Source organism: Lithobates pipiens, unplaced genomic scaffold (assembly GCF_037356315.1).
Source record: "Lithobates pipiens isolate NorthernLeopardFrog02 unplaced genomic scaffold, aLitPip1_a1.2 Scaffold_1, whole genome shotgun sequence".
In the NCBI taxonomy this organism is placed as follows: Eukaryota; Metazoa; Chordata; class Amphibia; order Anura; family Ranidae; genus Lithobates; species Lithobates pipiens.
Window position 1 is genome coordinate 98,868,303 of NW_027507685.1, and position 17,775 is coordinate 98,886,077.

Consider the following 17,775-nt stretch of genomic DNA (forward strand, 5'->3'; position numbering starts at 1 on the left):
AGTTTTATTTAGTTTTAATTATTTTGCATTATAATTTATTTTGTATTTTAGTTATTTCATATCTTAGTTTCAGTACACAAAGAAAATAGACATGAGCATCATCCAAATGATACATACAAAGCTGAAAGAAATATCCAGAGAACCCCCACCATCTTACAATATTCTGTATTTTAGTTTTAGTTATTATGTAACTTGGTTTACATATTTTTTTTATTATTTTAGTTTTAGCTATTTTGTATTTTAGTTATTATGTAACCTGGTTTACATTATTTATTTTCGTTTTAATTATTTAGTATTTTAACTACTTTTTTATTTTAGTTTTAGCTATTTTGTATTCTAATTATTTAGTAATTATGTAACTTGGTTTACATTATTTTGTATTTTAACTATTTTTTTATTTTAGTTTTAATTATTTTGTATTTTAGTTTTAGTTACTTTGTATTAGTTATTATTTAACTTGGGTTACAAAATAATTAAAACTAAAATAAAAATGAATGTAAACCAAGTTACATAATAACTAAAACACAAAATAACTAAAACACAAAATAATTAAAATACAAAATAGCTAAAACGAAAGTACCAATAATTAAAATACAAAATAGCTAGAACTAAAAAAAATTGCTAAAATACATTATTTTTTATTTTAGTTTTAATTATTTAGCATTTTAACTATTTTTTTATTTTCGTTTTAGCTATTTTGTATTTTCGTTTTAGCTATTTTGTATTTTAATTATTTTGTATTTTCGTTTTAGCTATTTTGTATTTTAATTATTTTGTATTTTTGTTTTAGCCATTTTGTATTTTAATTATTTTGTATTTTAGTTTTAACCATTTTGTATTTTAATTATTTTGTATTTTAGTTTTAGCCATTTTGTATTTTAATTATTTTGTATTTTAGTTTTAACTATTTTGTATTTTAATTATTTTGTATTTTAGTTTTAACCATTTTGTATTTTAATTATTTTGTATTTTAGTTATTATGTAACTTGGTTTACATTAATTTTTATTTTAGTTTTAATTATTTTGTATTTTAACAATTTTTTATTTTAGTTTTAGCTATTTTTGTATTTTAGTTATTTTGTATTTTAGTTTGAATTATTTAGCATTTTAACTATTTGGTATTTTAGTTTTAACTATTTTGTATTATAATTTAAGTTATTTTGTATTTTAGTTTTAGTTATTTATGACTAAATTGACTACGATTACTTCCTTCTCCTGGGTAAGGCAGTCCATTGAAACAAATGGACTGCCCTACACTCAGCACAGATGTCAACCAAGGCTAATGCCACGTACCCACGACCAGACTTTCTGGCAGACTAGGTCCGATGGACTTTCCGAACGAACTGACTTGGCCACACACACACAAACGGACTAAGTCCATTCGAAAGTCTGTTCGTTTTGAACGTGATGTCATAAATGGACAAGGTAGTTCAATAGCCAGTAGCCAATAGCTTCCCTTGTGTCGTATTTGGTCCGTATGACCAGCACACAGACGAACGATTTTCCGATTTTAGTCTGTCGGAATGGAGTCCGTCAGATAGATTTGAAACATGTTCTATTTCTAGGTCCGTCTGATTTTATTTTTTTTTCAAAAAACTATCGGACTATCCCACACACGATCGGATTGTCTGATGAACCAATTACGTCGGACCTAGTCTGATGGAAAGTCCGGTTGTGTGTACGCGGCATTCGATAGACACGTGCAATTAGTTTCGTCCCGAATACGTCTTTTAACAAATTTCAACAAATTCATTTGTAAATATCCGAATTAACAAAAACTCGTTTAACTAATTTTTTCGAATATTCGAGTATTCTAAAATCCAAAAAATGTAGAAATTCAAAAATCCCAAAATAAAAAAAAATCCAAAAAGAACAAAAATCTGAAAATAAGAATGAAAAAATCCGATAACACAAAAATCTGAAAAAAGAACTTAAAACTAAACTATTAAATTATAGGCATTGGAATTTTCTTTCAAATTTGGCTGTTAGAGAATGAAATGAATACAAATGTATTTGAAGTTACAAATTATCCAAAATAACGAATGCCGCATCTAAACGAATGGAACATAACAAATTACTTTTTATTATTAACCACTTGAGGACCGCCGTATTGCCATTGTACGTCAGCACAATGGCACAGGCAGGCATAATCACGTACATCTACGTGATTGCCTTCCAGCGGGTGGGGGGTCCCATCGGACCCCCTCCCGCTGGTTACGGCGGTCCGATTCGGTCCAGGAGCGCTCCGTGATGAGGGGATGGCCGTTGGTTTTCGGCCACCCCCTCTGGATCGCTCCTGGCCAATGAGAAGCTTCCTCCCCTGTGTATTGTTTACACAGGAAGGAGGAAGTGATGTCATTCTCCTCGGGGCGGTCTTTTTGACCGGACTACGAGGAGAAGAGTAAAAGTAAGTCTGCACGAACACTACACTGACATGTAGGTACACACAGGCACACAAACCCCCCCCGATCCCCCCCCGCCCCCCCTCCCCCCCCCAGTCACAGTGTCACTGATTGCATTGATCATTTCTTTACTGATCAATGCATTCAGTGTCAGTTGTGACAGTAAAAACTGTCAGGACAGTTAGTGTTAGGTCCAGGGTAGCCCCCTATCACCCCCCAATAAAGATTTAACCCCCTGATTGCCCCTAGAGTTAACCCTTTCACCCCCTTTTGCCAGTGTCACTAAGCGATCATTTTTCTGATCGCTGCATGTGTCGCTAGTGTCGCTAGGTAGCTAGTTATTTTTTTAGGTTCACCGCCAGGTTTTTATATCGCTAGGTACCCCGATATACTACCCAATAATGTTTTTAACCCCCTGATTGCCGCTAGTTAACCCTTTCACCAGTGTCACTAAGCGATCGTTTTTCTGATCGCTGCATTAGTGTCGCTACAGTCGCTAGGTAGCTAGTTATTTTTTTAGGTTCACCGCCAGGTTTTTATAGAGCTAGGTACCCCGATATACTACCCAATAATGTTTTTAACCCCCTGATTGCCGCTAGTTAACCCTTTCACCCCCTTTTGCCAGTGTCACTAAGCGATCATTTTTCTGATCGCTGCATGTGTCGCTAGGTAGCTAGTTATTTTTTTAGGTTCACCGCCAGGTTTTTATATCGCTAGGTACCCCGATATACTACCCAATAATGTTTTTAACCCCCTGATTGCCGCTAGTTAACCCTTTCACCCCCTTTTGCCAGTGTCACTAAGCGATCGTTTTTCTGATCGCTGCATTAGTGTCGCTACAGTCGCTAGGTAGCTAGTTATTTTTTTAGGTTCACCGCCAGGTTTTTATAGCGCTAGGTACCCCGATATACTACCCAATAATGGTTTTAACCCCCTGATTTCCGCTAGTTAACCCTTTCACCCCCTTTTGCCAGTGTCACTAAGCGATAATTTTTCTGAACGCTGCATCAGTGTCGCTAGTGTCGCTAGGTAGCTAGTTAACTAGGCTCCCAAAAAGTCCCCCACATGTGGTATCCCCGTACTCGGGAGAAGCAGCAGAATTTATTTTGGGGTGTAATTTGACTTCTGCCCATAGCATGTGTGAGCAATATATCATTTAGTGACAACTTTGTGCAAAAAAAAAAAAAGTTTGTAATATTCCCGCAACTTTTGGCAAAATATAAAATATTCCATGGACTCAACATGCCTCTCAGTAAATAGCTTGGGGTGTCTACTTTCCAAAATGGGGTCATTTGGGGGGGTTTTGTGCTATTTTGGCATTTTATGGCCTTCGAAACTGTGATAGGTAGTGAGGAGTTAAATCAAAAATTTGCACCCTAATGCCCCGTACACACGAGCGGACTTTTCGACATCCAAACTCCGACGGACTGAGTCCGGCGGACTATCTGCTCGTGTGTGGGCTGCAACGGACTTTAGCTTCGCAAAAGTCTGACGGACTTTAGAAATGAAGCATGCTTCAAATTTTCCCGACGGAACTCCGCCGGACCCGGTCCCCTTCGAAAAATTCGCTCGTGTGTGTGCTACTCCGACGGACTAAAACCGACGCTAGGGCAGCTATTGGCTACTGGCTATGAACTTCCTACGTCGAATCCAGTCCTACGTCATCACGTTCGACTCCGTCGGAGTTTGGTGTGATGGTGTGTGGTCAAGTCCGTTCGGTCGAAAAGTCCGCCAGAACTCCGGCGGAACTCCGCTAGAACTCCGTCGGAAGTCTGTCAGACTTAATCCCTCTCGTGTGTACGGGGCATTAGAAATCCTGAAGGTGGTGATTGGTTTTCGGGGTGCCGTGCGCGACTAGACTCCCAAAAAGTCCCACACATGTGGTATCCCCGTACTCGGGAGAAGCAGCAGAATGTATTTTGGGGTGTCATTTCACATATAACCATGGCATGTGTGAGCAATATATCATTTAGTGACAACTTTTTGTAAAAAAAAATTTTTTTTTGTCATTATTCAATCCCTTAGGACAAAAAAAATAAATATTCAATGGGCTCAACATACCCATCAGCAATTTCCTTGGGGTGTCTACTTTCCAAAATGGGGTCATTTGGGGGGGATTTGTACTGCCCTGCCATTTTAGCACCTCAAGAAATGAGATCGGCAGTCATAAATTAAAAGCTGTGTAAATTCCAGAAAATGTACTCTAGTTTGTAGACGCTATAACTTTTGCGCAAACCAAAAAATATACGCTTATTGACATTTTTTTTTACTAAAGACATGTGGCTGAATAAATTTTGCCCTCAATGTATGACTAAAATTTAGTTTATTCGATTTTTCTTATAACAAAAAGAAGAAAATATCTTTTTTTTTCAAAATTTTCGCTCTTTTTCCATTTATATCGCAAAAAAAAAAAATCGCAGAGGCAATCAAATACCATCAAAAGAAAGCTCTATTTGTGGGAAGAAAAGGACGCAAATTTCGTTTGGGTGCAATATTGCATGACCGCGCAATTACCAGTTAAAGCAGCGCAGTGCGAAATTGCAAAAAGACCTCTGGTCCTTAAGGTGTTTATTGGTCCGGAGCTGAAGTGGTTAATTTGTTCCGTTCGATTCATTTAGATACGGCATTCTTTAATTCGGATAATCCGGAACGTCAGATAAATTTGTACTCGTTACCTTCACCAACAGCCAAACTCAGGGACAGCTCGGCTGAACTCGGAAACCCTCGGAAACTGAGTATTTCCGAGTGATTCCCAGTATTTCCGAATGGCTCAGAGTGTCACCGGTGTCCCTCCCCGCTCCTCTGACCAAATGCGGTACTGCACACCCCATGCAAATCCTGCTCATTTTGCGAGACAACAGTCGCAAACCGAGTGAGGATTTAGGATTTAAAAAAAAATTTGCTCTTCTTTCACAACGTTCGTTAACCACGTTACTTATAAACCAAGGTTCCACTGTAAAATGTGTAAAAAAAAAAAAAGCTCATCTGGTCACACCATGTGTAGATGTAGATCCTCCTACTACCATCCTGCAGGACCGCTGTCATCTGTTCTGCTTGGGAGCCTGGAGGCAACCGTACATTTACTGCTAGCAGGCGGCACGGCCGGGCCCGGCAACGTACTGGTAGGAGCCCCGGGGATCCACGCTGGAACGCATGGCGGAAGTGACGTCACCAGACCTGTAGATGATGCCGAATGTCGTTTCCCTTCTTTTCTGGTACCTTCTCTCCTTCCAGTGAAGTCACTTCCGCCCTATACGTTGCAGGACCTGGCCGTGCCGCCTGCTAGCAGTAAATCTATGGTTAACGGGCTGCAAGTGGATAAAACGGCTTATCGCCAGAACAGAAGATATACTGCATTCCGTTGAACCACGCGAAGTTCTTTTACTTTCAGATAAAGAACTCAGGACAGGAAAAATGATCTTCTCACACGCATCAGATTTCAATCACAAACCACGATCGTCGACACAATATCACTCTCCCGAGGAGGTCTCCGACCAATATGTTGCCGGGCCTGGCCGTGCCGCCTGCTAGCAGTAAATGTGCAGTTAACGGGCTGCAAGTGGATAAAACGGCTCATCGCCAGAACAGAAGATATACCGCATTCTGTCAAACCCCTCGATGTTCTTCTACTTTCAGATAAAGAACTCAGGACAGGAAAAACGATCTTCTCACACACAGACATCACATTTCATATCACAAAACACGATCATCGACACAATGTCACTACAATCAAGACTGCTCATCAATAAAAACATATTTGTGAATAATTTGATGTGCCTTTTATAATACATCAATACGTGTTACATGGTTCAATGTAATCAAAGCTGAACTCCAGGCAAACTTTGCAGTGATTGGCTCCTTGCCCTGCTTCTCCCTCTCCCAGTCTGAGGTCGGCTGTACAAGGACTATTAGAGGCTGATGCCAGGTCAAAATTCAGATGCATACACTGCTTGCATTAAAAAAAAATACATATAAATGATATATTAAAGAGGAAGTAAACCCTTCCAAACAACTTGGACCTATAGGTAAGCCTAGATTAAGGCTTACCTGTAGGTCCAAGCAATATCTCCTAAACCTATATGGTTTAGGAGATATTTGCCCGAAAATGGGCACCGCTGTCTACGGCGCATGCGCCGTAGACAGCGGCGCACAGGCGCACTAAATGCGGCAAATCCAAGAATGGATTTGCCAAATTTGTCGACTCCCATGCGCATGCGCGGGAGTGATGTCATTGCGGCTTCGCCGTATGACAGCGGCGGAGCTGTGAGACGCGACTCCCGTGCGCATGCGCGGGAGTGACGTCATCGCGGTTGCGCCGCTGTGATTCGTCGGAGCTGCGAGACGCCACAAGCAACATGGATGCGGCGGACTACAGGGGACAGCGGCGACTTCGCTGGCTCCTGTGTCAGGTAAGTGACACATAATGAGCTACTATGCGATGCATAGTAGTCCATTATGCTTTACCTTTGCAGGGAAAAAAAGAGGAAGTAAACCCATCAGGGTTTACTTCCTCTTTAAAGCGGTTCTAAAGGTACGAGGTGCAGTTTAATCCAATTAGGTGCAAGTCACCTCCAGGACTTATGTCAATTGCTTACACGTGACAGGTTTATTGCACTCCCTGGAGGACACACTCCAGCTGTGAGGAAAGAGAAGCACACAGGAGTTATGCTCACTCCTCCCCTCTGCTGCCCATTCACAGAAGCCTTTGTATTCAGTGAATGAGTTCACATAATACAAAAGCTTCTGTGAATGAGCAAAGTAAAAAAATAAAAATAAAAAAAAATCTTCTGCAAGCAGCTTCCCCCCCAATCATATACCTACTTGAGCCCTTTCTTGATCCAGCAATGAGCATGTCAGCAGAGGCTCCTCCGGCTCTCTGTGTCAATGGACACAGTAGCTATGCCCGCCACTCCCTTTTGCTGCCCATTCACAGAAAGGCTTCTGCAAATGGACAGAATGCACTACGATAATAAAAACCTTCTGCAAGCAGCTCCCCTCCCCCCAACATACTTACCTGAGTCAAATCTCGATCCAGCGATGTGCACGAGAGTAGTGGCTCCTCCAGCTCTCTCTCTGTCCTCATTGGACAGAGAGGCAACAGTGGAAGCCATTGGCTCAGGCTGCTGTCAATCACAGCCAGCGAGGAGAGAAGGGGGGGCAGGGCCAAGCTGTGCTGTGTTTGTCCATCGATTGACTAGGGAGGGAGCACATGAGGGCACTCAGTAGGGGGAGAGGCCTAGTGCGCCAGCGGGGGAACCCAAAAAAAGAGGAGGATCGGGGGCTGCTCTGTGCAAAATGATTACACAGAGCAGGTAAGTACATGTTTATTAAAAAAAAAAAAAAAAATAACCTTCACAGTCACTTTAATGATTAGAGCTGCATAAATGTCTGCCTTTTGATCAATCTGGAGTTCAGATTAAAGATCGTAATACCTTTAAATCAGCTGATCTTTAAAATGTTATGTTGTAATGGAGGTCAGTAATATAATACACTTTATTTACATATACATACACAGTATCTTATTTCATAAAAAAAATAAAAATAAAATCTAAACATACAGTGTCTGTATTTACTAAGCATTTCATTTACAGCAATCTTCATGCAATATACATACAGTATCTTATTCCAATAAAAAGAAAAAAAAAAATCTAAACATACAGAGCGTCTGTATTTACTAAGCATTTCATTTACAGCAATCTTCATGGATTTCCCATTGGTGACTCTCCTAAAACATTCCGCCCTCGATGGATGGCGATTGACAGTTCTGAATTCACAGGCTTAAGCTGGCCATAGACAGTTAAAATCGATTGGTACATTCAGCCTTTCTATACATGGTTTGAATCCTGGCCGGTCCTTGCTGAACCGGACGAGATTTAAACCATGTTGTATAGGAAGGCTGAATGTATCGATCGATTGATCAACTAGGGTACAACCAGCCTGTTGGATTTTACATGTGATTGCAATAATCACTGTGCCCCCTGGCGTGGATGGCTTCCCCAGCCGGGAGAAAACAATGGCTCCACAGGAGGGATTCCCCTATCAACACTCATTGCCAAAATACAAAGGCTTCTGTGAATGAGCAGCAGAGAGGAGGAGCCCTCAAATACATATTTTTTTGTATTTACGGGGTTGTTCACGCTAGTGTTTGAGGGACAGTAAAACACAGAGGTTGAGCCACATAATTACCACTGGGAGGGATTTCTCCATCATTAACAAAATACAAAGGCTTCTGTGAGTGGGCAGCAGAGGGGAGGAGCCCTAAAATAATTTTTTTTTGTATTTACTGGGTTGTTCACGCTAGTGGTTGAGGGGCGGTAAAACCCAGAGGTTGAGCCACATGATTCCCGCTGGGAGGGATTCCCCCATCATTCACAAAATACAAAGGCTTCTGTGAGTGGGCAGCAGAGGAGAGGAGCCCTAAAACATAATTTGTGTATTTTAGGACTCGTTCACGCTAGTGGTTGAGAGGTGGTAAATTCCCTGCAGTTGCGCCGTATTATCACCCCCCACCCAATTTAGCTGCAAAGGCCAGGGTTGTACACATGCCTCAGTCACAAACAAACCAGGAATTATACCCCCGTCACTGAATGGGTCAGCTCTGCAAACTTGTGCAATACACACAGTTGTGGCGCGCTACTGCGGTTTCAAGGGATTAAAGCGGGTGGTGAAGAGGTTATACAAGCCTTTGTATATTGTGAGTGTACTGACATAATACAAAGGCTTCTATGAATGCGCATGAAGAAGGGAGGGACTGGCATAGCAGCTGAAGTGATACCTACCCCTCCTGCCCATTTACAGAAGCCTATGTATTTTGTCAACGTGCTCACATAATACAAAGGCTTCTGCGAATGGGCGAGAGGGAGGGGCAGGCATAGCAGCGACTCTCCTGTTCAAGATGCAGTGCTCAGAAAAGTAGAGAAGCACACATAGCAGGTATGTCTGAGCCTTCCCTGCTTCTGCCCATTTACAGAAGCCCTTGTATTTTGGTAACAAGATCACATAATACAAAGGCTTCTGTAAATGGGCATGAGGGAAGGGGCAGGCATAGCAGCGATACCTGTACTGCCTATTCATAGAAGCCTTTGTATTTCATCAATTTGCTAATATAATATAAAGATTTCTATGAATGGGCAGGGGGAGGAGCAGGCATAGCAGACACTCTACTGTATAAGATGCAGAACTCAGTAGGAGTAGAGCAGCACACACAGCAGCTATGCTTGGGCCTCCCCTGCTTCTGCCCATTCACAGAAGCCTTTGTATTTTGTGAATGAGATCACATAATACAAAGGCTTCTGAGAATATGCAGAAGCAGAGGAGGGGCAGGCATAGCAGTTCTCTTTGAGTTGAGACCACAGTGAGCAGCGCTGTAGCTCCTGAAGTTATCTTCCTGGAGCACAATAAACCTGTCAGATGTGAACATTAGAGATAGGTCTATGAGGTGGCATGCACCTCGTTAGACTTAACTCATAGAATCCCTGCAATTTTTACAAAGTAGCTGAATTCATAAGGGTGGACGACTGGTGGGCAGACGCAGTTGAGGCTGCAGTCCAGGGCAAGACATGGCCCGAGGTTCTGGGGCAGATCATCATATTATACAAACAGCAATCCCATTCGAAGGTATTTAACCACAACCAACACTGCTAAGGAGCGCCTTATATCTTCCTGCCAGAAAGAACCTGCATACCAGCCACCATATTTTCATATGGCCACGTGCATGTACCCCTTCTGTTCCTTTTTTTGGGGGGGTTTAAAACCACTTTAAAGGGGTAATAAACCCCAAAACCAAAAATGTCATACATTGCAGCTTACCACTCACATGTGTTGGCTGCATTACTTTTGTCCCCCTCCCCCCCCGCATGAAGGAGCAACAGGGAGCACCCTTTGGACAGCAGTATTGTCCAACTGGAGGGAGGTGAGTGTTAAAGGACACACAGCAGCTATACCTGCCCTTTCCATTAACAGAAGCCTTTGAATTTTTTGAATGCACTCACATAATACAAAGGCTTCTATAAATAGCAGGAGGAGGGAAGGGGGCAGGCATGGCAGCTGAAGCAATACCTGCCCATGCCCTACTTCTGCACATTCACAGAAGCCTTTGTATTTTATAAACAAGATCACATAATATAAAATAATACAAAGGTTTCTGTGAATGGACAGACGCATGGGAAAGGCAGGCATTGCAGTTCTCTTGAAGGAGCCGAACCCGCAGCGGCAGGCGCTCCTGAAGTTATCTCCCAGGAGCACTATTATGTGAATAATATAATTCTACAAGGTAGGCATACACCTCGTTAGACTCAAAGTGTTTGTAAAGGCTGCTAAATTTTGGATTGCCAAACAATCTTCTCCTTTTAAAGAGAGGCCAGTGTACGGGCAGCGACTTTGATGCAACTTTAGATGATAACTAACTGATAACCTTAAGATGCAACTTTTGAGCATTTACATTGCATTCTGTGGCACTCATGTCACATTAAAGTAGAGCAGGAACCATTTTAAAGTCACTGCAATTTTAAGTCGCATAGATCTGAACGACTTCCATAGAAACACATGAGCTGCGAACTTGTCAGGCGACGTTAGGTGTCCAAAGTCAAATGACAGATCGCACAAGCATTATAGGAGCCTTAAGGAAAAAGTCATACTAACAAACACACATTCCAACATACAAGAACGAAAGAAATAAAAAAAAAAAAAAAAAAAAAAAAAAAAAACACACATATATTACAGAGCAGCCTCCCTCCAAAGAGGATTCAAGTCTGTGGTGTGGATAAAGGCGTGGCATGAGGTCTGCATTATTATTACAGGTATCAGAGAGGGTGTGTGCTCAGTCTCGCTCAGAAATCTGCAAGGACGCGATGATGTCATCTTTTCGATTTCCAGGAAACGCGAGAATACGGGATGCTCCTCTTTTTCTCCGATGCTTTGAAGTAAGAGTACGACGGCTGGCCAGGTAACTCGCTGTCGGGATTTTCTTGCATCATTTTCAGCTTGGCCTCAATGGCTTTAATTTTAGCACTGACACTGCACCAAAAAATAAAAACAACAACAGGTGAGAAATAATTTTAATACATAATCTCCCCTTTGCGGATTATTCATAATACAAGGGCTTGTGTGAATGGGCAGGAGGAGGGGAGGGCATAGCTGCTGTAGCGAAACCTGCCTATCCACAGAAGCCTTTGGATGTTGTGATTGTGCTCACATAATACAAAGGCTTCTTTCTGTGAATGGGCAGGAGGGGAGAATTAGGGTTGGCATAGCAGCTGCAGCGATCCCCACCCCTCCCCTTTTCTGCCTTATCACAAAAAGCCTTTGTATGATATGAATATGCTCACATAATACAAAGGCTTTTATGAAGGGGCAGGATGAGGGAAGAGGCAGGCATAACAGCTGCAGCAACATCTGCCTCTCCCCTCCTCCTGCCTATTCACAGAAGCTTTTGTATTTTGTCAATGTGCTCACATAATACAAAGGCTTCTGTGAATGGTCAAGACGAGGGAAGGAGATCAGCTGCAGCGATACCTGCCCCTCCCCTTTGCTGCCTATTCACAGAAGCCTTTGTATGTTGTGCATCAGAGCACAGCACAAGGGGGTGAATCCCAACCACGGCACTACCGGCCTGTTCAACCCTTGCCTGCATGGGTTTCCTCCAGGTACTCCGGATTCCCCCCACACGCCAAAGACATGCTGGTAGGTTAATTGGCTCCTATCTAAATTGTATACCTACTATGTATGAATGCGAGTTATGGACCTTAGATTGAAAGCTCCTTGAGGGCAGGGGCTGATGTGAATGTGCAATATATGTAAAGCGCTGCGTACATTGATGACGCCATACAAGTACCTGTAATAACGCTGACTTTTAAAAATCAGGTACTCATCGATGCTTTGGATCCAGCGCCATCTTCTGGCAGTCGGTTCTTCCTACCACTGTGGGTCCCCCAGTGCTGCCATCTTGGTTCCGTGCTGCGCCTGTGTGAGCGGCTCTGCAGAAGCCCCAGCAAGCCCGCAGGGTAAGGGTTGCGGACGTGGGAGCAGCTATCAATAAAAAAATTGGTACCCGTGCCCCCCCCCACCCCAAAAAGGGAGAGCAAACCAGAAGGCCTTTCCTTTTTCTAAAAAGTTCTGCTTTAACCACTTGCTGACCACACTTTTCCTGGCACTTTTTAGTTTACGAATTTAAGTCAGTATTTTTTTGCTCGAAAAATACTTGTAACTCCCAAACATTATATTATTTTTTTTGTTTTTTTGTTTTTTTTTTAGCAGAGACCCTAGGGAATAAAAATGGCAACTGTTTGAGAATATTTTTTTTTTTTACAATTTTTTTACGAATTTATTATTCACGAATAATAATAATAAAAAAATAAAAAATAAATAAAAAAAAATATATAAAAACACACACACACAATAGATACACCATTTTTTTGTAAAATAAACAGTTACGCTGAGTAAATGGATATCCAACACGTCAAGCTTTAAAATTGCGCACGCTCGTGGAATGTGACAAACTACGGTACTTAAAAATCTCCATAGGGGACCCTTTAAACACCTTTACAGGTTACCAGGAGTTACAGAGGAGGTATAGTGCTAGAATTATTACTCTCGCTCTAATGATTGTGGCGATACCTGGCATGTGTGGTGTGAGTACCGTTTACATTTGCGTGAAAGACTTGCATGTAAGACATGCGTATGCGCTCGCTTCTGCATGTGAGCACGGAGGGATGGGGGTGCTTTAACCACATGCCAACCGGGCCATAGCCGAAAGACGGCTAGAGCGAGGTCGGCTTATTCAGGGAGGACGTCCGATGGACGTTCTCACAGAATCTTGCTCCCGCACGCCCCGGGAACATCCTCTGGACCCGGCGGATCACGGCAGCCGATAGCGGCCGTTTACCACGTGATCGCTCCATCAAATGACAGAGCGATCACTTGTAAACAAACCAGCGTCACGTCATGACGCCGGTTCCTCCATCCCCTCTCTGTACCAATCGGTACAGTGAGAGGGGAGAGATGGCAGCAGCGCTGTGGGCTAGATGTGTAGTGCCCACACCGCTGCTCATTGACAGTACTCTGCATCACTGTGCAATACTCTGCCAATAAATTTTAACAGAAACAAAGAATTCTTTTTCTTCTGTCTTTTTTGATTTATAGCACAAAAAAATAAAAAACCCAGCGGTGATTAAATACCACCAAAAGAAATCTCTATTTGTGTGAAAAATTTCATATGGATACAGTGTTGCATGACTGAGTAATTGTCATTCAAAATGTGAGAGCACCAAAAGCTGAAAATTGATCTGGTTAGGAAGGGGTTTTAAGTGCCCAGTGGTCAAAAAAAAAAATCGTATTTAACTTTTTATTTTGACATTTTTTTTTTTTTTTTTTAAAGACAAAGTTAAAAAGAGACAATGTCAAAATAAAAAAGTTAAATAAATAAGATTTTTTTTTTAAATCACTTTTATTCCTAATTTCAAGGAATGTAAACATCCCTTGTAATATAAATAAGGATGAATTATGGCCCTCGCTCCAACATTCGCAGTGATAGCTCATGTGTGGTGTGAATACCGTTATACCGTTTACAGATGTGTGTAAGACTTGCGTATGCATTTGCTTCTGCGCGTGAGCATAGAGGGACGGGTGGGGGGGGGGCACTTACATTTTTATTTTTTTTCTCATTTATTTTACTTTTTATATTAACACTGTCCTTTCACGTTTATTTTTTTATTTTTTTTTAATCACTTTTATTCCTATTACAAAAACGTCCCTTGTATTAGAAATAAGCGTGACAGGTCCTCTTTATGGAGAGAACTGGGGTCAAAAAGATCCCAAATTTCTTCTTTATCTGTAACCACTTGCCTGCCGGGCACTTTTACCCCCTTTCCTGCCCAGGCCAGCCTTCAGCGCTGTCACACTTAGAATGACAGCTGCATAGTCAATCTTTGTATCCAAAGTAAAATGTTATCACCTTTTTCTTTTGGTGGTATTTAACCAGTTCCCGACCAGCGCACGATGATGTACATCGGCAGAATGGCACGGGCAGGCAAACTGGGGTACAGGTACGCCCAGTTGAATCTGCCATCCTGCCATCGCATGCGTGCCGGCGGTGTGCCGATCGGGCCCCTGGCAAGTCCGGTCCTGGGTCCCGTGGACTCGATCGCTGCGAGGATACCTGCGATCGTCTCACGGGGAAGAACGGGGAGATGCCATTGTAAACAGCATCTCTCAGTTCTACCTAGCAACAAGTGACACTGATCTCTGCTCCCTGTGTGCGATAATGTCGCAGTCAAAAAAAAAAAAAAAAAAAAAACGCTGATCGCTGCCATTACTAGGGAAAAAAAAAATGAATAAAAATGCCATAAAACTATCCCCTATTTTGTAAACGCTATAAAATTTGTGCAAACCAATCAATAATCGCTTATTGCGATTTTTTTTACCAAAAATATGTAGAAGAATACGTATAGGCCTAAACTGAGGGAAAAAAAAATTGGTTTTTTTTTTTTTTATATATTTTTGGGGGATATTTATTATAGCAAAAAGTAACAAATAATGCATTTTTTTCAAAATTGTCGCTTTTTTTGTTTATAGCGCAAAAAATAAAAAACGCAGAGGTGATAAAATACCACCAAAAGAAAGCTCTATTTGTGGGAAAAAAAGGAAGTCAATTTTTGTTTGGGAGCCACGTCGAACGACCGCGCAACTGTCAGTTAAAGCGACGCAGTGCCGAATTGCAAAAAGTGGTCCCGTCATTGGCCTGCAAAATGGTCCGGGGCTGAAAGTGGTTAATCCCCTCTGGGGTTTTGATTTTTTTTGCTAAATAAATGAATAAAGAGTGAAAAAAAAAAAAAAAAGCCTAACATTTTCATAGTTTGTTATAAAATTTTGGAAACAGGTAATTTTTTTCTTTCACTGATAGGCACTGGTGAGGCTACACTGGTAGGCACAGGTGAGGCTACACTGGCGGGGCTTCACTGGCAAGCACTCGTGAGACTACACTGGCAGGCACAGGGGAAGCTACACTGGCGGGGGGTTCACTGGCAGGCACTGGTGAGACTACACTGGCAGGCACCGGTGAGGCTACACTGGCGGGCACATGTGAGGCTACACTGGCGGGCACAGGTGAGGCTACACTGGCGGGCACAGGTGAGGCTACACTGGCGGGCACAGGTGAGGCTACACTGGCGGGCACAGGTGAGGCTACACTGGCGGGGCTTCACTGGCAGGTACTGGTGAGGCTACACTGGCAGGCACTGGTGAGGCTACACTGGTAAGGCTGCACTTATAAGGCAGCACTAATGGACACCGATAGGAAAAGATAGAAAATGTTAATTTTCTATTTTGCTTAAAAAAACATTTGTTTACTTCCAGCCTGGACCAGCAGTGACATCATGACCGTCACTCCAGTCCCTCCAAGGCCATAGAGGAGATCAAAGCCGATCTGTTCTTTAAACGCCTATGGGAGCAGCCAGCTGCACTATCGGATCGTTTCTTGGCAAACCGCCAGAAAACGGTAAGCCTGAGAAACACCGGCGAGCAGCGGACGTTCCCCCCCCCCCCCCCCCCCCCCCCCCCATCACTTCTGAAAGCATGCCAGTGGCTCATGAGAAAGCCAGCTACCGGCTGAAAAAACAGGATTATGGCCGATAGCTTCTCCCATAATCCCAGTAAACCTCAACGTATACACTCACTGGAGCCCTATATTAGGTACACCTGTTCAATTGCTCAGTAACACAAATTTCTAATCAGCCAATCACATGGCAGCAACTCAATGCATTTAGGCATCTAGACATGGTGAAGACGACTTGTTGAAGTTCAACCCGAGCATCATAATGGGGAAGAAATGGGATTGAAGTGACTTTGAACGTGGCATGGTTGTTGGTGGCAGACGGGCTGGTCTGAGTGGGATTTTCATGCACAACCATCTCTCAGTTTACAGAGAATGGTGGGAGAAAGAGAAAATATCCAGTGAGCGGCAGCTGTGTGGAGGAAAATGCCTTGTTGAGGTCAGAGGAGAATGGGCAGACTGCTTCCAGATGATAGAAAGACAACAGTAACCCAAAACAACCACTCGTTACACCCAAGGGTATGCAGAATACCATCTCTGAACGCACAACACATCCAACCTTAAGCAGATGAGCTACAGCAGCAGAAGACCACACCTGGTGCCACTCCTGTCTGCTAAAACAGGAAACTGAGGCTACAACTGGCACAGGCTCACCAAAATTGGACAATAGAAGATTGGAAAAAAAACGTTGCCTGGTCTGAGGAGTCTGGATTTCAGCTGCGACATTCAGATGGTGGCGTCAGAATTTGGCGCATGGATCCATCTTTGCCTTGTATCACCAGTTCAGGCTGGTGGTGGTCATGTATGGTGGGGGGGGGGGGGGGGAAGATATATTCTTGGCACACGTTGGGCCCCCTTAGTACCAATTGAGCATCATATAAACACCACGGCCTACCTGAGTATTGTTGCTGACCATCTGCCATCCCTTTATGACCACAGTGTCCCCATCTTCTGATGGCTCCTTCAGCAGGATAATGCACCACATCACAAAGCTCCAATCATCTCACCACTGGACAATGAGGTCACTTTCCTCCACGCTCACCACATCTCATCCAATAGAGCACCTTCGGCATGTGGTGGAACGTGAGATTGGCATCATGATGTGCGGCCGACAAATCTGCAGCACCCGCGTGATGCCATCATGTCGCTATGGGGCAAAATCTCTGAGGAACGTTTCCAACACCTTGTTGTATCTAGGCCACCAAGAATGAAGGCCAAAGGGTTCCAACCTGGTACAGGCAAGGTCTACCTAATAAAGTGGCCGGTGAGTGTATAATATGTATTGTGGTCGGCAAGTGGTTGAGAAAAAGCATTTTTATTCCCCAAACAAGAGGCGAAGTAGAAACAGAGCAGACCCCCCCCCCCCCCCCCCCTCCATGATATCCACTTCTTCTCCTTGATTGTGTCTGACCTTCCTCTGCAGACCTAAAAAGTTCACCAGTGCTCCCCGGAGTAAATGAGTTTCCTGTTCAACCAACTGCACACCAATCAGTGCTCAATCAGTTTAACCTTTCCCGGCCCGGCACACTGCCCCCGGGGCTAGCAGACGGCATTTACCCTGCTGGTTTCCTGGCTGCCTGGATACACACAGGTTGATTGATCAATCCTTGACTGGCCACCGAGATTGACAGATCAGCCCAAATCACAGGAACACTTGTTTGTTTAAAGACCTCAGACCAAGCTCAGAACATTCACTATCCCGACTACGCCAGATCGGCTCTGCCGGAAATTTTTGTAAAATTCATGACATGCAACCAGGATATTTAACCACTTGCTGCCCGATTCTGACATTCCTCTCCTACATGTAAAAATAAAAAAAAATGTTGG

General features: G+C 43.0%; 1 protein-coding gene across 1 annotated transcript in view; it reads right to left on the minus strand.

The window, feature by feature from the left end:
- Positions 1–7,871: 7,871 nt before the first annotated feature.
- RBM18 (RNA binding motif protein 18) overlaps positions 7,872–17,775 on the minus strand; it is a gene marked incomplete in the record, with an annotated part of 18,725 nt that continues 8,821 nt past the window's right edge. The window contains 1 exon segment of the mRNA XM_077467298.1: positions 7,872–11,417. Coding sequence (XP_077323424.1) covers positions 11,258–11,417 — 160 coding nt within the window.